The sequence below is a fragment of the Trichosurus vulpecula genome, chromosome 7, assembly GCF_011100635.1.
Source record: "Trichosurus vulpecula isolate mTriVul1 chromosome 7, mTriVul1.pri, whole genome shotgun sequence".
NCBI classification, from domain to species: domain Eukaryota; kingdom Metazoa; phylum Chordata; class Mammalia; order Diprotodontia; family Phalangeridae; genus Trichosurus; species Trichosurus vulpecula.
The window spans coordinates 154,669,167-154,693,292 of NC_050579.1; the positions used below are offsets into that span (position 1 = coordinate 154,669,167).

The 24,126-nt window shown below is 41.1% G+C and overlaps 1 protein-coding gene across 1 annotated transcript in view; it reads left to right on the forward strand.

Annotated features, from left to right (window-relative positions):
- TRAF3IP2 (TRAF3 interacting protein 2) overlaps positions 1-24,126 on the forward strand; it is a 65,537-nt gene that overhangs the window by 35,510 nt on the left and 5,901 nt on the right. Inside the window, exons 4-8 of the mRNA XM_036766547.1 lie at positions 4,254-4,449; positions 9,126-9,304; positions 14,866-14,954; positions 19,333-19,401; positions 21,287-21,403. Coding sequence (XP_036622442.1) covers positions 4,254-4,449; positions 9,126-9,304; positions 14,866-14,954; positions 19,333-19,401; positions 21,287-21,403 — 650 coding nt within the window. The remainder of the gene's footprint in view (positions 1-4,253; positions 4,450-9,125; positions 9,305-14,865; positions 14,955-19,332; positions 19,402-21,286; positions 21,404-24,126) is intronic.

Here is a 24,126-nt window from a genome sequence, read left to right on the forward strand (position 1 = left end):
GACATGCCTTTAAGACAAGAAAACAGCCTTCAAATTCTCTAAGATACATATAAAATTAAGGTCATAGGATTCAAACCTGGAAGAGAAGTTACAGGTTATTTGCTTCATTTTTGAGATGAGGAAAAGTGAGGCCCAAAGTAGGGGAAGTAACTTGTTTAAGATTACTCAGGTAGTGAGGAGCAGAGCCAGGATTCAAACACATTTTTTTCAATGACACATGCCAAGGCTAAGTCTAGGAAAGAAAGAAGAGGGGAAAAGGAGCAACCAATGCCATGGACTGCTTTTGGGGAGCACTGAAGCATGTGGAAGGATGAAAACTAAGATATTTTTTAACCAGAACTGTGTTTCCTCAATCTCAGGAGAAGAGGGCAAGGGCTGTTTTCCCATCATTGTCTATTCATGTTCACTAGTTCCTGTTATTACTGTTTCTGTGGAGACTTTAAAATTTAACTGAGATGCAACGTGATGTAGGGCATAGAGTGCTGGGCCTCGGGTCAGAGAATGTCATCATTCAGTCGCTTTCAGTCGTGGTTGACTCTCTGCGACCGCATTTGGGGTTTTCTTTGCAAAGATACTAGAGTGGTTTGCCATTTCCTTCTCCAGCTCATTTTTATATCTGAGGAAACTGAGGCAAACAGATTAAGTGACTTGCCCAGGATCTCACAGCTAGCAAATGTCCGAGGGCAGATTTGAACTCAGGAAGATTAGCCTTGGCACTCTATATGCTGTGCCATCTAGTTGCCCTCGGGTCCAGGAAAGCAGGATTCAAATCTCACTTCAGTCACCTCCTGGCTTTGTGACCCTGGTCAAATCATTTAGCTTCTCTGGATCCCAGTTTCCTCATCTGTAGTATGGGATAATAACTGTAGTGTTTACATCACAAGGAGGTTGTTGTGAGAATCAGATGAGATAAAAGCCCTTTGTCAACCTTATGAGACTATGGAAATGTCAGTCATTACTGTCAATCTAATTTGCACAGTGTATCTAGTTGTTATCATAGCAGACATTCAACATTATGGAGTTTGGCTTTCTGTTTCATAAAGAAGGAAAATAACAAGTTCTGACTCCTAAATCACGTGATAAGCACAATGACTTTTACTGACATTTCCACTCGTACAAAAAAGAGCGCCGAAACTGTGACACTGTGCAGGACGCTCAGATGTGCCAAAGCCGTCCGGGATGAGGGAAGAGTGCTGGACTTGGCGTCGGAAGACCTGATGTTGAATCCCAGCTCTGACGCCTTCTAGCTATGTGACCCTCGACGACTCAATTTCTCTGAGCCTCATTTTCCTTGTCTCTAAAAAATGGGGTCAATAGTTCCCACACTGTCCCAGGCACCTCGGTGGAACAGCGGATAGATGGAGGCCTGGAGTCTGGAAGACTCATCTTCTTGAGTTAAAATCTGGCCTCAAGCCAGGAGAACGTTGTGCACAGCCACAGATATATGGATTCTGTGAGGACCAACCCTGACATCCTTCGCTCTTCTCAGCAACCTAAGGTGCAAGGACAACTCCAGGGGACTCACGATGGAGAATGCTGTCTTCATCCAGAGAAAGAACTGTGAAGTTTGAATACAGACTGAGGCACACTACATGCTCGCCTTTTTTGCTTCTCTTTTGTTTTTGTTTTTGGGTTGTTTTTTTTTTCTGGTTCTGTTTCTTCTTTCTCATGATTCGTTCCATTGGTCATAATTCTTCTCCACAACTTGACTAGTGTATAAATTAATTCAATGCGAAGTTATACGTGATAGTTATATGAGATTCCATGCCATCTTGGGGAGGGAGGGGAGAGGGAGGGGAGAAAATCTGGAACTCAAAATTATGTAGAACCGTGTGTGGTAAACTAAAAATAAATAAATAAATTTAAAAAATCTGGCCTCAGACATTTACCAGCTCTGTGACCCTAGGCAAGTCATTTTACCCTGTTTGCCTCCATTTCCTCATCTGTAAAATGAGCTGGAGAAGGAAATGGCAAACCACTCTAGGATCTTTACCAAGAAAACCCCAAACAGGGTGACCGTAATGACTGAATAACAACCAGCGTCCCAGGATTCTTTTGATGAAAGTTTTTGTAAACCTTAAAGTACTTAAGTACTATATCTTTATTTTAAGTAAAATCATAGTACACAACATAGCCATAGCTACATTAGCTATCCCTTATTCATTTCCCTTTGCTATATACCACAGGTGGGATTATAATGGCTCTGGAGTCAAAAGACCTGGGTTCAAATCCTGCCTCTGAAGCATTCTACCTGTGTGACCTTGTGAAAGTCATTTAATTTCCCCAGGTTCTACTTTCCTCATCTGTAAAATGAGATGATTCCATTAGATGGTCTCTGGGTTCTTTTCCAGATCTAGACTGATAATCACAGGATACCTTTTTTAACCTAAAAAAAATGGTCAAAATTCCATGTGATTCAAAATGACTAAAAGGGAAATGTTTTACATGATTATATATGTATAACCTATATCATATTGCTTATTGTCTCAAGGAAGGGGGAGGGGAGGGAAGGCGGGATAGAATTTGGAACTCAAAACCTAACAACCAATGTTAAAAAATGTTTTTACATGTAAGTGAGGAAAAATATTTTTTAAAAAAATAGTCTATGTGATTGTAGTTTTACTATTAGTATTTGTGGGTTGAGAAAAAATGCATATGTGATAAAAACCACTGTGAATTCATTGATTTGTTTAAATGAATTTCTATGATATTAATCATATACACTTGAAAATTAGCCTGAAAACTAGTCTGAAAATACTGTCTGAGACATTATTCAGTCTGCAGAAGGTATGCTTGCTTGTTTTATTACAATGAGTTATTAATGGAATGGCTGGCACTGTTTTAAAAGCTTACTGAGCCTAGAAATCTGGGTGAAGTGATGAAATTTTCAACTTTAGATCTTGTTCCACTGTTAGCTTGTTTCCATATTTAGATTTTGGTGCAGCAAGTTCAGAAATTCCACTTTCCCAAACATACGCTGCGGTAGAAGGTATTAGACATTCCACAGCTTGAGCCAACAGCACTGGGTCCTCAGAATGAACAAGTAGCCAGATGTCAGCGAGGTTCTTGTTTCCTACTAGGTAGGAATGAGGTATTGATAATACCAAAAACTAAAAACCAAAAAACCATCATTCATGCCACATACCTTTCTTGGTGCTCACAGGGATAATATTTGGTGTGCACGTGTCTTGGGAGCCCCCAATAAGGATGCAGCTCCCAGGATTCTGTGGCCCACAGGGCAGGAACGGCTGCCTTCTCTACTCCACCAAACTGCTTGCTTTTCCCCACATGCACTGACACTTAACTGCTCCTGTGTCCCTGCCCCTCTGCCTGATGAAACTCCTCCCAACCTTCAGAGCTTAGTTCATATGTCACTTTCCTAGACAGAAGTATCTGTCCTGCTTCTGAATTAGTTAATTAATACCATTAGTCCTTCTTTGAGTTTCTTTTGTGGCATTCACCTGGTGCTCTCTGTCATATTGTAATGAAGTATATTTCAGGAGAATGTAAGCATTTTGAAGGCAAGAACTGGGTTTGGTTTGGTTTTGGGGGGGGGTGGTTGGATTTTTATACCCTCAAGGTATAGCCAAGTGCATAGAACATAGGAGACATTTAAATGCTTGTGGAATTGATTTGAGTTGAAACGCGTACCTTTTTTGTCCATGAGATTCTAAGCTGCTTGAGGGCAGAGATTATGCTGGAAGAATTCAAAGCGATCCTTCTGTGCTAGGTTAATAATCAGTGCAGTAGTCTCTCTCCAAACTCTACCTAGGAGGAAAGGGGAGTTGTGTTATTCTTTACAGTTTATGGCAACAGCATGAGATTTTAAGATGTCAAAGAGTCTCAAAATTTAATCATTCTTTGTTTAAATTACGTATTTTGTTAGGATCTGAGCACACCTGGCAAGGAATGAAATAAATTCCTTAGGAAATGAGAGGGTTAATTTCCTTGGGCTGATATGTGGTACAATAGCTAAGAGTGCTATTTTGGGGGTTTCTAGGATCTGGGTTCCAATTCCTGCTCTGCTCCTTACTGCCTGTGTGGCCTTGGCCAAGTCACATGGCCTCTGGGCCCCAGTTTCCCCATCTATAAAATGAGGAGGTTGGACTCTATGACCTCTGATGCCCCTTTCAGCTCTCAATTCATGATTCTATGATACAAGAGCAGCCATTTGGACTGTGTTTATTTTCTCTTTCATAGACAAAAAAGGAGAATGTTTTTCAGTGTTTCTTTGTTTTGTTTTAACTTCTTAGATGGCCAAGATTACCCTAGGGCAGCCTACCAGCAATTGGTACGGCCAGCTCAGCTGGTGCCAGGCCTTCCCGGACCCTGTGGAAGAGACCTCCATCCTCCTGTTCAAAAAGTCATCCTGAATTACCCCAGTCCTCACGGCCAAGAAGAAAGACATGCACAAAGAGACTATTCTTCCCCGGTGCCCCCAAGATACCAGTAAGTGGTACAGAGCCAGCATTCGGGCATTTTTGAAATGGAATCAAGACTTCAGACAGCTAGGTGATGCTGTGAATAGAGTACTGGGCCTGGAACTAGGAAGATCTGAGTTCAGATCCGGCCTTAAGACATTTAGTAGTTGTACAACCCCGGGCAAGTCACTTAATTTATATTAATTGAGGCAAACCTCAATTTCCTCAACTATAAAATGGGGATAATGCCGCCTACCTCCCACAGTTCTGCAGTTAGTGCTTACACAGCATAGTGCCTGGCACTTAGTTGGTACTATAAGAATGCTTCTTTCTTTCTTCCCTCCTAGGGATATGGCCCAGTTGGGTCTTCCCTCTGTCTCTCCCTTCTTGATCTAGATTTGTCAGGCATCAAGCCCCTGTCATACAACCAAGTAGTAAGAAAGTAAGGTCTACCCAAACCCACACAATACAGACATCTCAAGTCTTCTGAGAAAGGGAAGTGCCTTTATAGGTATTTCTTTATAATGCTAATAGCTAAAAGAACACTATGATACTGAAATTTATGTAACATCTAGAGGTTTGAAAAGCACTTTAAATACATTATCACATTTGGTCCTCACAACGACCCTGTAAGATAACTACCACAGATATTATTACCCCCATTTCGTGAATAAGGAAACTGACGAGGAATAAGGTTAAATGACCTGTCACAAGGCTAGGAAGTGTCCGAGGCAAGGTTTCACCCCAGGTCTTCCTGACTTTAATCTAGCACTCTATCCAATGCATGCTATAAATATGTGTCTACAATCATTTTGGTGGAAATGATCTTGAAAGGCTATCTTGTTCATCCCTCTGCTTTGGGTCAGAATGATCTCTCTCCTAAGTTGGCACTGGCACTGTGTACTGTTCTTGGAACTAGCCCATAAAAGATATTCACTCTTTATAACCTCCAGGATATAGCAATCTTCGACTAATGAGATGTTCTTCATCTCCCTCTTGTTTGCTGAAGCTCAAGCCTATTCCCTATACCCACACCCACACCCATATCCCCACCCCCACAGGTATGCTCTCATGTGTCTACATATGTAGACACATATTAGTTTTCAGTGGAGGAGAATAATTTGTCATTTCCTGCTGTAATCATTATTTTTCTATGCTTTGATAACATTTACATCTTCAATAACGTATATGCATCTTCAGCTGCCTCCTGGACATCTCAAACTGGATGTTCCACCCCATAAATATCTTAAACTTACCATGTCCAAAACTGAACCTTTTCTCACTAGCCCTCCCATCTTCCTAATGTCCCCCTTACGGTCAAAGGTACCACCATCCTGCCAATCACCCAGGCATGCAACCTCAACTCCTCAATGTCCAATCTGTTGCCAAGACCTGTCGGTTGTACCTTTATAACATCTCTCCTATACTCTTCCCATTCTCTGACACTGATACCACTCTGGTACAGTTTCTCATCCCCCATGACTGGACCATCGCAGTAACCTGCTGGTAGTTGGACTCTCTGCCGTAAGTCTCTCCCCATTCCAATCCATCTTCCATTCAGCAGTTGAAGTAATCTTCCTAAAGTACAGGTCCAACAGTCAGCTGCCCCTCCCCCATTTCATCTTCTCCCCATCACCTCCAGGATCAATTTAGAATTCAAAGTCTTTCATAACTTTATCTTAATCTTCCCAGTCTTCTGTCATTTTACTTATTTTCACATACTCTGTGATCTAAAGATACTGGCCTCCTCGCTGTTCCTACAACAAGATATTCCGACTCTCAACTTTAGGCATTTCCCCGGGTGGTCCCACATGCTTGGAATGCTCTCCCTCTTCGTCTCTGCTTCCTGGCTTCCTTTATATCGCAGATAAATTTCCGCCTTCTACAGGGAGACTTTCCTAGGCTTCTTAATTCTTTCCCTCTGTTGATGATTCAAATTTATCTTGTACATAGCTTGTTTGTACATAAGTTGTTTGCATGTTATCTCCCCATTAGACTGTGAGTTCCTTAAGGGTGGGGACTTTTACCCCACTCTTTTGCCTTTCTTTGTATCCCCAGTGCTTAGCACAGCACCTGGACACAGTAAGAGATTAATTAATGTTTATTAACATTAATTAAAGAAATGACATTAGATCCTCTTTTGATCAAGGAACATTTCCCATTACTTCATCCCTATATCCCTCAAAATACAAACAGATATTACCTTATCTACCCCAAGGCTGATTTAAGATGGCAGCTCATGGCACAATGAATATAGCACTGGCCCCGAAGTCACGAAGACCAGAGCTCAAATCTGACCTCAGATACCTACTAGCTGTGTGACCCTGGGTAGGTCACTTAAATGCTGTTTGCTTCACTTCAGAATGGGATAATAATAGCACCTACTTCCCAAGGTTGTTGTAAAAAGTACTTAACACAGTACCAGACATATAGTAGATGCTACATAAATGCTTATTCCCTTCCCTTCCCTATGCTTTTTCTCAGCAAAATAATCTGAGTTTCTTAAGCTTTTATTCATCATTATAATTCTTCAACCATTTCAACATCAATCCCTGCTCATTGGACTCCTCTGAATCCTTTTAAAAGTTTTCTGCCTCTAAAGAAAGCTATGTGTCCAAAATTAGACAGTACCTGGACAGTCTTGAATATTTATCTGAATCTCATGAATTTAGGCCAAATTAATTTATAATAGTTTGGACAGGGGTTTGGATGAAATGCACCTTTACTTAATCAAATCGTTTCTTCTTCACACAAATTAATACATTAAATTTCTGCTTTCATAGAATTGGTTGAGACTATTAAAATGAGTTTTCCCCCCAAAATTGCCAATTAACCCCTAAGCATTCATTGTGAAAAAAATCCTTTTGAATGATGATAAGATAGAAAACATACCTGTGTTCCTAATTTTTCCCTCTTGTTAATGAGTTAGAAGACATAGAAGCTTCATTTTCAAAATCACATAAAAGGATCATAAGTATTTAAATTCTTACCAATTACTTTAGTTTAATGCAGTTGATATTTCCCTTTCAAATGATATATAAGCATTGTAAACAAGATTGACATGAGAATAGTTAAAATTCTAAAAAATAATAAAATTATTTTCAAGCATCTTCATGAGATAAATTAGGTTTTGAATAGTTGGTTGAGATTTTGAATCATCTGTTACGGGGCTGGTTTCATTATGGTGGGTACTATGGGATGAATAAACCCAAATAGTTGGAAAAATTCTACTGTTATTTTTGAATTAAATGAAAAATTCTGGACATATCATCTAGCCAATTTACTAAATGTAAAAAAGGGGTTTTATGTATATGTGTATGTTTGTATTTACTTAGTATTATCAGTCAGTCAACTAGCATCTATGAAATACTTCTTATGTGCCAGGCACTATGCTTAGTGCTGGAGAATGTCTTATCTTCTGTGTCACCTACTAAGCAATGATTCTTTTGCCACAAACTATTCCAGTAAAGAGTTTTGTTAGGGAAAAAGAAATGACATTAGATCCTCTTTTGATCAAGGAACATTTCCCATTACTTCATCCCTGTATCCCTCAAAATACAAAGTATCAGTTTGGTGGGTTTTTTTTTTCCATACAGGCCCTTTTTCCCTGATATCAGGAAAGTATCAGTGTTGCTGAATGAATGAAAAAAGCATTGTAAGACACATAACACTAGCACACAGGATGGCTGCTAGCACAGGTTTACTCTTGATCTGGTCAGACAGGAAAGACAGCTTCTAAGGGGTTAATAATCAGCTTTATTCTAGTCTAGTCTTCTCACAAGGGTTTGCTGATAATGAGCACAAATTCCTACAGTATTCCGAATCACCCTTCTCGCAGGTGCCAGCAAGAAGTGGGGGCAACTACCCCTAGATCTCCATGGGGTCAATAGAGACAGGCACAGCTTGCCCATTGTGGCAAACACCGATTCCCTCCCAGCCTTGATGGGGGCCAATCAAGGCATGCACAGCATTCCAGCTTGCATTCAACCCTAAGGTTCCCCAACTCACTGACCAGTGCCCACCTACTTTATAGGGCAACAGACAAAGAAGGCATATTGCCAGCAATAGCCTCACAAGTTTACATCACCTCATCCCTATGTCTCACTGCGCAGCCACAGTGGATATTTACAATTTAAGCACAAATGTTTATATTATTTATCATTATATAATTCTGCGCAAGCATGGTAAAGATGTTTTGAACCATGAGCATGGCAAATAGAGATTGTTATGGCCATGGATCCTGAGAAACCAAACTCTAAGAAAGAAAAACAAAAATCCACTTTACACACACTAAAATCTACCTTAATTACAAGCATTTATTAAGCACTTACTATATACCAAGTATTAGACTTAGTTATCGACAGTTGACACACATATACACATGGCAGAGGTATATACATATATGGGGGAAAACTCACTAAATGTCACACAAGTTAAAAGACAAAATTAAAATTATCTGGCATATCCTCCGCAATAGTTGGGGTTCCCCTTCCCTAAACTCAATAGCTTTAGCACAGAGCCTTGGATAGAGTAGGGTATCTGTAAATATTTAATGTCACATCAAACATCTATTCATGTCCAGATTTGAGAAAAAGGATAGAAGTACAGGAGACAATTATCATCTTGTATTTCTCAAAGACATTGTGTGCCTCATAGTTTTCCTTTGGCAGGATATACATTTTCCATTATCTGTTTCCTTTCCAGGGGTCAGATATACAACCAGCCACCTCACCAAGCTGCTGCTCAGGATGAATCCTATGAATATCCTGCTGACTTCAGACCCCAGATTCACCAGATTCCTTCCCCAGCTGCCATCCCAAGGGCTCCCAGTACACCTGCCATCAGAGGAACTTTGAAAACAAGCAATTTGCCGGAAGAACTGCGTAAGTTGCATGCATGTTGGTTTCTCTTCTTGGTTGTGAAATCTTGTTATTCCGATCCCTCTTGATGCTTGATAATCCCTAGTCTTGGGATATTTCAAATGATCCCAATAAAAGCAAGTGTTTTGCTTTAAAAGTTGCTGGGCATTTAGCAAGTGTATGTTGGGTAACCATGCAAAGGCTTTCAGTCATGCTTGGGAATTGCTCACTACTAGGTTTTCTTTTAAAAGAATACCCACTTCTCCCTCCCTTCTTCTAAATGGTGTCCTGAGCTGCCTAGCTACTTGACTGAATTGATCAGCTGTCTGAATGTGTGTGCGTGGTATTGGCCAAGGACCTTACATTTCACCATAAATTAGCAGCAGCCATCAAGAAAGAGGTCATTTTCTGGAGGGATGAGACATTAGATTTGGAAAAATGGGTTAACGTTCTCCATAAGGCTTCACAATCAAATACTTAATTCAAAGAGACATTCAGTCCAGTGTCAGATGGTGATTCTTCTTCTACTTTTTTTTCTGGTCAGAACCAGAAATGTTGAAATATCACCAAAATGTTCTCATATTAAGGTCAGGCAGGACTGTGAATTCCAGAAACCTCATAAAAACAAGCACTTCTCATGGAATTGTTGCATTCTGTTGTGCTTACTGGAGAAACCCAGATGATTCCAATAAGCATTTTCCAAGTCTGGGTGCTTCTCAGAACCAGGCCTGAAATAAAACCCTGCAGGGTTTACTAATCACTAGGGGAATGGAAATGTGTGGTCCATGTCTGTCTCATTTATTCCTTTACTGCCTTGGAAGATTTCTTTGCCATGGATACATTTTCTTTTCCATTCAGAATGTTTTTTTTTTGTTTTTTCAAAATTAAAAAGGAGGTTAGTTTAGTTTCTACACATTTAGGTTTGTAATTAGAGCATACTAAAAGAACCAAAATGGAGTCATAAAGAGTCGAACACAAACGACTGAACAAGAGAATTAATTCCTACCTCTCTCCCATCTCTCCCTCCCCCCTGCATATCACATGGCCCTCAAAATTAGGATCCACATTTTATGTAATAATCATTCTAATATATATCAGTTAAGGTTTCAAAGCAATTTTCTTACAACAACCCTGTGATGTAGGTAATATAAATGTTGTAATTATAATTTGACAGATGAGGAAACTGAGGTCTAAACAAGTTAAGTGATTTGTCCAAGGTCACATAGCCATTTGGTGGTAGTTTTGGAGCTTGAGATCAAGTCTCTTACTGGCTACTACATCATGACTCCTATGCAAGCCAATTGGTTAGTTATTCCTCCCCACTCTTCCCCTCTAAAATCCCTGCAGACATTGTTTAAAAAGCCCTGAAGCCACCCAAGGATGAGATCCCATGTAGGCCACCAACCCCCCACACACCCAAAAAAAACTTTGGGTCTAATTAATACTATGAACTCGAGAGACTCATTTCTAACCTATTTAACAATTATCTTCCCCTACTTCCCATGCTGTGAGATCCCCCATTCTTTGTCATCAAGTTTTACCACCCTAGATGTGAATTACAAAACTGTACTACCACTTACCAACTTTCATCCCCAGTCAGAGCAACTCTGCTTTTCCCCCTCACCAACTCTTTGTCCTCTGGCCCCTTCCCCAGTCTATTCCACTGTGTGCCTTTTGGAACTGCTGCTCTCCTCTCAACAAACTTCCTCATACGATCAAAATTTCCCCTGAATGTACCTGAAACCTCCTCACTTTAACAGAAAGCTGCCTTTTCTAGAGCACTTCTCTCCAAATATTCTCCAGTGGAAGCTTCTTCTTTTCCCAATTCTGACCCATCTCATATGGCCAGGAAGAAAGGTTGGTATATTTTTTTTGTTCTCCACTCCAACTTCCAGACCATTTATTTGCCACCATGTAACCTTTGCTACTGTGAAGTCCATGCAATCTATTTATAAAACTCTAATTCCCTTTCTATTACTGTTACTTATCGACTTTCAGATTATTCTCCTAGCTTTGTCAATGGCATTAACATTCGGTTCCCTGTGTTTCTTTCCATACTATTCCCTGCCACCATCATCATTTTTGGCAATGTCAATGTTTATTCTGATGTTATTTCTAACATGCTGACTTTTCCATCATTCTTGCCCTGCTAATTCTTAACAGCCACCATCTGATTTCTTCAATGATGTTCCTATCATGACAAAAGTGATAAAAGAAAGTTACAAAATTATGATGGTTTAGCCAGCTACAAATTTATAGTGTACAACCTTAGCTGGACTGTCTCTGCTACTCAACAATGCTTGTGTTCCACTCTCACTGATTCCCCAAATCATCAATCACAGCAATTACTTTATTAACTCTTCATATCTCCAACCCCCTACACTCATAGCATATGACTCATATGTCTCTTACGAGAAAAGTCATCCAGGGTGAGCTCCTTCAATTCCTCTCCATCATACCTCAAAACTTAAGTCAGTATCTTAACCCAATCTCTATTCCTCCCCTCTTGTCTTAAAGGACAATATGTCCCCAACTCTTTGCTTATTCCTCTACTTCTTGACATTTCTTCCTCCCACACTCTCCAGGACATTACAACATCAGTTATCCACTTTCTCCCGTGCATCTTCAAGCTCCCTTCCCCATTAGCTCCTTCTTTTATGCTTAAACAAATGTTCAGATTTCCCCAATCCTAAAAAAGCCATTTCTTGATCCCTTTGCTCCACCCAGCTACCAACCCATGTCTCTTGCCTTTTGCTATGCTAAGCTTCTTGAAAAAAGTCATCAGTATCTGACGCTTCCACTCCTTCCTACCCTACTAATTTCTCAATCCCTTAATGTCCGCTTCTTCTGTTTTCCTAAGGGTCACCAGCAGTTTCCTTAATTGCCAGGTGCAATGTTTTGTTTTGTTTTTCAGTGGACCCTCGAACTTTTGGTAGTATTTGACACTATTGATTACCCACACTTTTTGGATGTACTTTCCTCCTTTGGTTTCTGAGAACCATATGCTGCTGGTTCTCCTTCTGCCTTTCTCACTTACCCTCAGATCTCTTAGTGAACCTTTCCTGACCTCTTAAAATAATAGTTCACATATATTTAAGGTCTGCAAAACACTCTATAAATGTCATCTCGTTTGATCCTCCTAACAATTCGTGAGGTTGGGATGTTATCACACCTATTTTATATATGAGAAAACTGAGGCTCCCCAAGGTTAAACAACTCATTCAGGATAACATAGCTAATAGGTTACTATTGGGGCAGTATCTGAAACAAAGTCTTTCTGATTTCAAGTCCAGAAGTCATTCTACCACTCCATCGCACTGCCTCCTCAATTCTCCTATTCCCCAAAGTTCTATCCTTGGGCCTTGTCCCCCCTACATCACATCCCTTATTAATTTCATTCATTTCCAAACCTTCAGCTATAATTTGAGTAGAACAGTTCTTAAATCTACACAGAAGAGCCGATCAGAAACATCCTTCATTTTCCTACCTCCACGTTTTTCCTCATGGTGTTCCCTCTGCCGAGAATGCCCTTCTCCCCAACCTCTACCTCAATTTCCATGTCTTGAAGTCCTGTCCACAATACCTAATTCCATTGCCATCTCCTTCATGAAGCCCTCATTCCTAATTCCCCCAGTTAATGAAAATCCTTCCCTCCCCAACACACCTTGACATATCATTTAGTTTAGATTTCTCTCGTGCCCTATCCATACATCATTTTACATTGTAGTTATTTATATACACGTTGTATTTGCCTAATGGATTCTGAGCTCTGTGGGGTAGGAAATATGTCTAATTTAATTTTTGTATAGCCCTCCAGTGCCCAGCATGTAAACAATAGGTACCTAATAAATAGTTGAAGTTGCCCTAACTTCCCACCCCTACTTCCCTCAAGTAGTCAGGAAGATCATCAAGACATCAGTGAACATTGAGCTATGAAAAAGGGTTCAGTGGGTACCCCTCTGTTCTCATACATTTCCCTAGGGTATCTCACTTAGTGATTCCCAGCTCTGTTGTTACATTCAGGGACACAGAGTTGCTTGGGCGTAGTACCAAGTATGAGTGTAAGCAGACAGTGATGGCTTCATCATAAGGGTAAGGCAGACTCTGGGTACTGCTTTAAAGCTACCATATGATTTCTGAACCTTCAGAACATCTGTAGGGAGGCCTCCCCCCCACTCCAAGCTTAGAGCATTAAGGAGCATTGGGTGCAAAGTAAGAGGACCTGGGTTTGCATTCTGACTCTGCTACTTATTCTTTGTGGGACACTGGGCAGGTTAGCCAGGCTATTCTGTGGGCTTCAGTTTTTTCATCTATAAAATACTAGAAGAGACTAAATGAGCTATAAAGAAGTCTCTTCCAGATCCAGATCCTCTGATTTCATGCCTTATCCTCCTTTGACCATATAGGCAACAGCTTCTAAGCCCCTAATGGTCCAGTGCTTTCCATTATAGAATTCCATAATTTTAGTTAGAAGTGATTTCTACTATAACGTTCTCAACAAGTACTTGTCCAATTTCTTCTTGAAGACCTCCAATGTGGGGGAATCCACTACCTCTGAAGGAAACGCACACTACTTTTAGACAGCTCTAACTCTTAAGAAGTTTTTTCATGAACTGATGCAAAGTGAAGTCAGCAGAACCAGGAGGACATTGTACACAATAACAGCAACATTGTATGACGATCAACTATGAATGACTTAGCTCTTCCCAGCTATACAATGATCCAATTCAATTCCAAAGGACTCATGAGGAAAATGCTATCCATATTCAGAGAGAGAACTAACAGTCTGAAAGCAGATCAAAGCATGCTATTTTCCTTTATTTGTGCGTGTGTGTATGTGTGTGTTTTTTCCTTTGGTCTCCTTCTTTCACAACATGCCTAATACGGAAATACGTTTTACATGATTGTACATATATAGTCTATATCACATTGTTTACCCTTTAAGAGAGGGGGGAGGTAAAGAAGGGAGGAAGAAAATTTGGAACTCGAAATTTTTAATTGAATGTTAAAATTTGTTTGGACATATAATTTTAAAAAATAAAATACTATAAAACATTTTTTTAAATGTTTTTCCTAGAGTCACACTTAAATTTGTCCTTTGCAACTTCTACTCATTGCTCTTGGTTTTGCCCTGTGAGACCAAATAACACTAATCTAATCCATTCTTTCAAATAACAGCCTTTCAAATATTTGAAGACATGTCCCCCCAGAGTCTTCTCTTTTCCAAGCTAAATATTAGCACTTGGTTCAACTGATATTCACATGGCAAGAACCAGAGGCCTCACCCTCTTTACCCCTATCAATCACCTGCCTCTGGAACTCACCTTTTCCAATCCCCTTTTCCCTAATTGACTGAACAAATGTGCACAGATAACTTTAGCCTTCTTGGACTGGAGAAAGAGGAGAACCCAGAGGACACTAGGCCAGTCTAGCTGTCTCTACTTGGCAGGAGGCATGATCCTATCAATGGGCTAGACAGGTTTCCCTTTATAGAAGAACAATTGAAACTGTATAAAATTCAGTCCTATTTCTTTGAATTGAGTGCCTTGGCCAGTTTCTAATTTATGTGAAAAAATCTCTCTTAGGAAAAGTCTTCATAACCTACTCTGTGGATACAGCTGTGGAGGTCGTGAAATTTGTGAACTTTTTGTTAGTAAATGGATTTCAAACTGCTGTAAGTATTTTGTCCAAAGAGAAGACGGAATGGCAAGGGAGAAAAGACAATGAATCAAAAAGAGGCGAGAGATAAATAAAGCAGCTAGCTGTTGACGTTTTAAACAGTCTTATTTATGTTTCATCTGAAGACAAACTTAATGGTTGTGGGTTTAAGTAAATTTGAAATTATTCAAGTTCTCTTGCAATGTTTCCTGTGAGATATTTTGAAATTGCTTTAATACCACTGAAAACTTGCATGGGTCTCCTCCAAAACCTAACAGGAGTAGAGAACTTCTGGTGCATATTTTTTTCCCGAGTATGTGCTTGCTTCAATTTTTTTTTTCTGTTTTATCTGGTGCATATTTTATCAAGAAGAAGCATGGTAGATTAGACAGAGAGCTGGACTTAGAATCATCAAGGCCTGTTTTCAAATCCCACCTCTGACACTTATTAGCTGTGTAATTATATAATTAAGTCACTTAACCTCCATGAGCTTCAGTTTTCTCATCTGTAAATGGGGATATAATGCCTGAAATTCCCATCTCAAAAGGCTTCAGTGAGAAGAAGGATGTAAAACATTTTGTCAACCTTACAGTTGTCAACTACTCTCCTCTATCTGCTCACTCTGGCAGATGTGGTTATGCTCCTTGTGATGTGGGATACCATGAGCTTCCTCTTTCATTTCATAAGCCTTGCTTGCCATTGAGAGGTGGTAACGAGATACAGTAGACAGAAAGCCAATCTCCAATTCAGATGGACCTGGGTTCAAGTGTTGCCTTTACAAATACTGACTCTGTGACTCTCAACAAATCATTTAATGTCTCAGTGCCTCCGGGCAATTATCTAAGACTGTAAATTTCATAAAAGGAACTGTCTGGTAGAGGGAGTTCCTCTCTTGAGAGCACTCTGCACCAATGAAATCACAGGTCCAGTTCCATTCCTACCACCACATACCAAATAGTAATGCCTTTGGACTACTCCCTTCCAGTTAGGAGTGATGCTATATTAAAAACAATGGCCTCAAAGGGAAAATTGCTTTAACTCAGCCTTGTAGATAGATTTACTTATTCATTGGTCCTAGGCGGCCAAGCCTCAGGTGAAAATGGGGAGATACGGTCAGAGGCAATGGGAAAAGGGGAAAGGCAGGGTACCTTTGTTCCATTTAATTTTAGGCCACATTAAATAGCACCACCATAGTCCAGGTTCACCTCTGCACACATGCTGTCTCCCTTCTCTCTCCCTACCCACTAACCCCTTTATGGATAGGGAATAATTGGCCAATTCTATCCAGTGCTCTGATTCTTTCTTCACTAGACCAAGCAATCTTGGAACAAAAATTTTAACCCTAGTCCTGCTGCTAACATTGTGTGATCTTGGTCCAATTCAGGGAGCTCAGAAAGTTCTGACCCTTCTTGCCCCAACACAGTCCTTGATTGAATGCAACTTAAGGCAAAACCATGGTGGTGGCTCTGGAGAAATAAAATCATACCACAAGGAGCTACTGGGAGACACTGTAGATTTTTACGGGAAGAAAGGCCTCTCTTTTCCTTCCTACGAAGTCCTCTGTGTACTCAGTGGGAAGGCAATAAATATTAATTGCTGATGATTACATTCTGCAAGATGGTGCAAAATTGAAGGAATGCATAAAAAATAGGCAGTTTGTAGGATGAAAAGGGAGGGTAAAGAGGAGATGCTTGTCACTTAAATTTTCTTTTGCAAAATTACTTAGCATCACTTAACAGAGGTATCTATTTAAATTCATCATTTTCTTCTAATAAAATCTGACTGGTCTAAGACTCTCTCAAAGTTTTAAAAAATTCATTAGTGCACATGTTGTAATAAAATAACAATGCCCTTGTTACAACAAACTGAGTAACTAGTATACCACTCTCTTGTTGCTGAAGTTAAAAAAAAAAAGTCTTGGTCTAGTGTGCACTGAGGTCAAATTTCAGAGCCCCAGGCAAAAAGGTTCAAAAGGCAGAGTCCAACTCTTCCTACCCCTTTCCCCTTACTCTTGGTTAATTGCAGAAATAAACGTATCACCTTTGGAGCAGGCCTATGTCATTTCGTGGCCTCCTTGCCAATCTGGGACTGCCTGGTATGGTGCTCTCCCATTGTGAGGTCCTTAACACAGGCTCCTAGACTGAGCCCACCAGTGGTCCTATTGTAACCTAGCAAAGATGGCACTCTCAAGCTCTAAGAGGGTTACTGACTGTACCTCCTTTATTTACTACCACTAAGTAATTTACATTTGGGGCTAACATTGCTGCTAGACTCACATTACTCAAAGGACCTCAGATGCTTATCATGTGCCCAGTCCTCAGGTTCCAAGCAGATGAAAGCCATAGCTCACCCCATGATAATAGCTCACCTCTCAGTAGTATGCTAAGGTTGACAAAGAGCTTCCATCACAGCAACTCTGTCGGGGGTGGCAACTATAGGAATTATTACCACCAACTTATAGATGAGCAACTGGGACTCAGAAAGATCAAGTGAATTGTCCTCACACAACTAATAAGTTGTTAGGAGGGTAATTCAAACCCAGGTATTTCATTACTCCAAGTCCAGCACTTTCCACCACCCTGTGCTTCCCCCCACCCCCACCCCAAACAGATGGGAGTTTTGCTGTGCTAGAGAATCAATCAACCAGCCTTTACTGAGTGCCCACTATGTGTCTAGCTAGGCATTATGGGGCACATGAATGTACTATATGAAACACAACCTCTTTAAGGAGCTTACAGTCTAATTTGAAGGGTAAAATATGGTCACACAAAACAGTGAATAAGAAAGCATTATAAAGGCCAAATTGCATAGCATAACTAATAAGACAAGACTGATTACATATAGGAAGTTGCCTAATTATCGGGGCAGCTAATGACTTTAAAAAGGAATTAAGAGGCAAGAGAACTCCATAAAGACTGCAAGCATCTGCAAAAATTTCATGGAGAAAGTAGGATGTGATCTGGTCCTTGCAAAGAACCACAGGGAAAGAGAGGTTGGGAGATAGGAGTCAAAGCATGGAGGTGAGGGTCAGATGGGATAGTAATCCTTGGGATCAGCCTGACTAGGATGAACGGTGTGTGCTGGGGAAGCAAAAGGAAACACAGTTCAATGGGTGGGGTGGGACCAGATGATGAAGAGACTTACAAGTCAGGTGGAGGATTTTGATGAGCTGATGTCTACTGATTAGTTCCGGTAGGTAATAAAGAGCCATCACAGGATCTTGAGCAGAGGCAGTGACATGATAAAGGCAATGTTTTAAAGATATTAACCTGGCAACTGCATGCAAGGTGGTTTAGATAGCATATTTACAAAGAAAGAGATTTCACAGTCTCTCTTGGGGAACCAGTTCCAGTATGTAATCACCCTGGAGTCTACCATTTTCCCTATATAACCATACTGCCAAGTGAGGATGTTCCAGGTAGTCCTCTATGGGATAAGAGTATAGTAAGCACCTCCTAATCTGGAAGCCATCAGAGCCATCAAACTGCACAAGCCCCACTCTCAGGCTAAATGATCCTAACTCTTCATCTTTCATAATAAGAATATTTTCATTCCAGGACTCATTTCAGTTACTATTCCTTGGGCCTCCTCCTAGTTTAATTTTGACAATTCATTTCTTTTTTAAATCTTTAATGTTCTATTAAAATAATAGACTGGGTTAGAAAAAGTCTTAGAGGCCATAGAGTTCAATACCCTCATTTTACAAATGAGGAAACTGAAGCTGGGGGAAAGTGAAAGTGATTTACCTAAGATGCAACCGGTAGTAAGTGACAAAGATAGGATTTGAACTCATTATCTTCTGACTCTAGATCCAGGGTCCTTTCCATTGTGCCAACATTTAAGTGCTACCCCACCCACCCACCTCCATGTGCAAAGAACTGTGTTTTTCCATAATCCTCTTTGAAATATCCAAGCCTAAATTGGACATGATACTCTAATTAGGCATCTGATCAATGCAGAGTACGGAACTATTATTCCTGGCTCTGCCATGTTTTACATTCCAAGGATCATGTTTATTTTTGTTTGCTTCTTTGTTAAATATTACTGACCCATTAAGCTTATGGTCAACTATGACTTTCGGCTCAAAAAAAATGTAATTGGGGATAGCTTTAGTGTGTGAGAGCCACTGTAACTGTATAAATAGAGGTAACAATATGTTAATAATGAATGTTAAATATTCAAACTTGGAACAATGTTGAGATATGAAATATTTTAAGGAGATTTTCTTTTATTCTTTAGACATGAGTTTCTCCTTTAATCACACCATCCACCCAAAAATAATTAGTAACTACCTGGGGCACTTTTAAAATGTCTTACTAATTATGTGTTCTCACACCCTGAATCTGCTGTCAAGTTGTCATCAACACTCTCTTCCCAAAATCCTCTTCTTACAGATAGACATATTTGAGGATAGAGTCCGAGGCATCGACATCATCAAATGGATGGAGCGATACCTTCGTGATGTAAGCAAACACCAAAAACTGCAAGGTCCACTCATTCTTTCCTGGGATAGACTCATTCATTTCTTCATTGATAGACCTTTATTAAGTACCTAGTAGACACCAGGCACTGTGCTAGGTGTTGAGGATACAAAGCTGAAAACAACATAGTCCCTGCCCTCAAGGAGCTTATAATCTACTGAGGGTGGAGGGAGGCGGGGAATATGACATATACACAGCTAAATGTATTTAAAGAATATACGGAGTAAATACTGAATAATATAGGGGCATACCAACTTCTAAATAAACTCCAGCGGCTCCCTATTGCCTCCAAAATAAAATATAAAATCCTCTTCATGGCTTTAAAAGCTCTTAGTTATCTGGCTCTTCCTACCTTTCCAGACTTCTTATACTCTATTCCCCTCCTTCTATTACATGACCCAGAGATACTGAGCTCCTTGCTGTTTTTCACACACAATGCACCATCTCCTGATTGTGTCTTTTGGCAGGAGGCCTTTCCCTGTTCCCCCAGCTATAAGGGTCTTCATTCTGAGATTACTTTCCAATTACACTGTATCTCTGGTATGTACATAATTACTTTCATGTTGTTCCCCCTTGTTAAAATGTGAGTTTCTCTAGGAAGGGACCATGTTTTTAGTTTTCTTGGTATTCCTAGGGCTTAGCACAGTGCCTAGCACATAGTAGGTGCTTAGTAAATGCTTGTTGATGGATAACTAGGAGGATTAGGAAGAGCCTCACATAAGAGGTGCTGCTTGAGCTAAGCCTTAAAAGAAGCTCAGAATTCTAAGAGATACACAATCCTAGTTGTTGGTTCAGGAGCTCTGCCTCTTGCCTGTGCTGACTGACCCTAAAAAATCCACTCTTCTTGTGAGCCATGCAGGCCTGACAAGGACAGAGGGAGGGAGGATGAGAAGGTAGGTGACATTATCCTGTGGAGGGAGGAAAAGATCGGCAAATTGGAAATAATGAAGAGACCAGGCACACATGATTGATAAAAATCAGGGCAAACTTTTTTTTAAAACAACAGAGAAAGATGGGAATCCAGTGTAATGGGAGATCAGCATTTTCCTGTCTCTCCTTCTCTCCCCCCTCCCCTATCCTCCAGCATTTTGTTTAGTCTTGGGGCTTTCCTGAGCAGGCTTTCTCACTGGGTACTCTGTCATCTCTGAAGTCCCTTAAATCATCCACGGCAGTTCTCTGCTCACTGAGCTGTGATTTGTTTTCCCGGGCTGGCTGGCCAGGCTCCATGCAGAGGACACTCTGCAGTTTAACAGGAAAGAAATTGATGGTTGCGGCTGCATCCTGGTTGGTGCTGACCAGTGTTGCAGCTGCAATCTGGTTGGTGCTGACCTAACCTTTCTGCAGGGGCCGGTGGGGGCCTGGAGCCTCCCTACAATGCAGGCCTTTTGTCTGAAGTGTGGAGGGGTTTGCTTTGTGCAGGAGAACCTCTTTCTTCCGATTCTTAGGCTACATTCAAAAGGAAAGGCAGCCATTAGCTGCAGAGCTGCAGTTCATCATTGATGCAAAGTCTTTCTGCATGGAGGCTGAATCCTTGCCAAATGCTTTTCTCTTACATAACGCAATCCTTTCTGAGATGCTTATTAAGGATAGCTACAGAAAATGGCGGGCAATAAATATCTATTTGGAGACTGCCTCCTCCAGCTATTTACATTAGGTGTTTGATTGGAGAGGGGAGTGGAGAAAAGAAGTGGATGGACAGAGTAAGGATTGTGATGCATTTTACTTTCCCCGAGTGAATGAAACTTGTCCTCCTCCCTCAGCACACCAGGGGATACTTAAGATCCTGGCTGGCCAGTTTCCAACCTGCCTTTACCAAACAGACTGTACTTTACACGTCCATAATAGTGCTTCTCTCTCTCATTAACAGAAGACAGTGATGATAATCATTGCAATCAGCCCCAAATACAAACAGGATGTGGAAGGAGCAGAGTCCCAGCTGGACGAAGATGAGCACGGCTTACATACTAAGTACATCCACAGGATGGTAAGTCCTGGGCAGACAGGATTGCTGAGAGAAGCTGCAACAGCTTACCTTCCCAGAGACATAAGCGTTCTCTCTAACAAATTACATCTCCTTCCCTGGGGGCTCAGCACTGTGTTTGCCTGGCTGTGTAAAAAGACACTAGCAGCTTGCTATGAGGGGTTAGAGTGGAAGGTGTTGTGGGGTAGAAGAAAGGACACGTGAGCTTATATCCTGTCTTGACCACTCCCTGACTCCATGACCTGGGGCAAGTCATTTCATCTTTCTGGGTCTCAGTTTCCCTACCCTGTAAAATGTGGAGGTTTAGAATACGTGATCTCTGAGGTCCCTTCTAGCTCCAACTTGATGATGCCATGAACAAAATGTAGTATAAGAGTGTTGAACTTGCCTTCAAGAAACCTGAGTTCAAGTTTCAAGTTGTTCGATGTTGGTCAAGTCACTTTTATCTCTTGGCCCCAGATCCCTCATCTGTAACATGGGGACAATGATATTTGTACAACCTACCTCACATGGTCCTTGGTTTGCTTTTTGTTTTTGAGAAAAAATACTATAAAGTGCGAGTTATATACTATTATTAGGTCAGATTTGCTTCTCCTCTCCTCTCTAATGACAAGTGCAGAAGGCTCCAACTTCACAGCTGGCCTGCAGAGAATATTTAAACTAGGACTGATTGAAGAAACTTATGAGAAAACAGGTTCTGGCACAAAAGCCAACAACCAGAGCTGTCTACCGATGCAAGAGGGTTGTTCTAGTAGGTAGTGATGTCACTGTGTACTGAAGAGATTCAAAAAAAGACTGAATGCTCATCTCCTGGGGATACAGTAGAAGGGATTCAAGCAGTAGGTGGGAGGTTGGACTAGCTCCAGGTTTTCCACCCACCTGCCTAAAATCAGCACCAGCAGCTCACTAGTAGGTGAGCTCTGTAGCAGACAAGCAATTAGGGCATGATGAGAACTCCCACTTTATGAAAGGAGTGAAGAAGCCCAAATTTTTACTATCAAAAGCCCTTAGTACTTAAAGCTTAGCTACTTAAAGCCGACTCTTTTCTTTCTTCCTTCTATCTCTCCTGCTCCTCTCATTCCCTGCTTCCTTTTTGTCCCTGATCCTGAACGATGATGGCCAAGGTGGTGTGAGGGTGGGGAGTGAATTATAGTATATTTGGGTTAGGCAACCCGAGACTGGATCACTTCTGAAGTTCTTTAAATTCTGAGCCTGATGAATGCTGGGCTAAGGCTCCCCCTCTGTGCTATATCAGGTAACATCTGCCACCAATCCAAACTGTTTCATTACTCAGGGGTCATCCTATTCACAAAGGACAGGGGCAAAGAACATGGAATGAAAACCGGAGCAGCTGGTATCAAAGACCTCTGCCTAAGGCTAGGGGATAAGGGCAGGATCCCGAGCCAGGAGGCCAGGTTAGGTGGAGATGAGTAAACAACACAGTTGGGGAATGCAAAGTGAAACAGGAACTAAAGGGCTGGCTGCTCCAAATAGGTTGGGAACATAGGGATCGGGGTAGAATGGCTGGCATTTAACTCACTAGGTCATCACTGGCTCAGCCTCGTTCTTGAAAGAGAGCCCATAAATTGTCAGGTCTCAGAATCATAGAATTAATGGTTGGAAGGGTTGTTGGGGATTTCACCTCTCTGGGCCTCAGTTTCCTCATGTATAAAATGAGAGATGATCTTTAATCACTAAGTGATCTCTAATTCTAATTTCCAATAAAATAATGTAGTCTAACCTCATCATTTTACAGATAAGGGAACTGAGATCCAGAGAAGCTTAAGTGAACTTGACCATCCTCATATAGCTAATAAATAGTAGATCTGAGATCTGAATCCAGGTCCTCTGACTCCAAATCCAGAGCTCTTTCCACTACACATGGGGCAAAGTCTGGGTGAAAGGCAGGGATGAGTTATTCTAGGACTTGGTCTTGGAAGCAGGAGACAGAATCAAAGAACAAAATTAGGGGGTGAGGGAAAACTTACAACAGACATTGCCTCTGGTTTCAGGACCACAGTGGTTTTTCATGTTGAAGCCCCAAACTGGTGCCAGTCCATGGAGTAAACTAACTCCCAATTACTACCTGACTCAGGGTTTTTACACTCCTTGGCCATTAGTTGACAGAATGAAGCCTCTGGTGGACTGGAAGCACACTCCTAGGGCCCCAAGCGTTCTCTCTCCATTTCCAAGCACACAGCTCATGCCAACAGCTGGTGTGTGGGTAGTGCTTTAGTCCATTGCCAGTTCCTAGGGGAAACACACTCAGAAATGTTCCTACTCCAGCTCCTCGGAGCTCAGCTAAACCAGGCAAGTATACATGGGACGACCACAGGCTTACAGATCTAAATATGTGAAAAGTAAGTTAACTGGTGAATGGTGTCAGGATCCTTCCACCACACCTAAGAGCTGATAGGGAGATCATGTAGAGGACAGATTCTGCTAAATAAGCTGACACATTGGGACCTGTCCAGCAGGTAGGCAATTCCAGGGGGGATAAGCATTGAAACTTCAGGGTGTATAGGTGGAGAAGTCATCATGGGCAAGCTAGAAAGGGCAGCAAAAATGACTCATGTTGACCAGAAAGGTCTATCTCAGGGTGAAGGTAAACTATATACAATTATACTGTGGCTGGCAATTAGCTTCTGGTAGCTTGGTAATCCACGCACATTTTGTAGTCACCAGTCACTGGCCACCTTAAACCTGACGCCCTTTGCCTCTGTGTC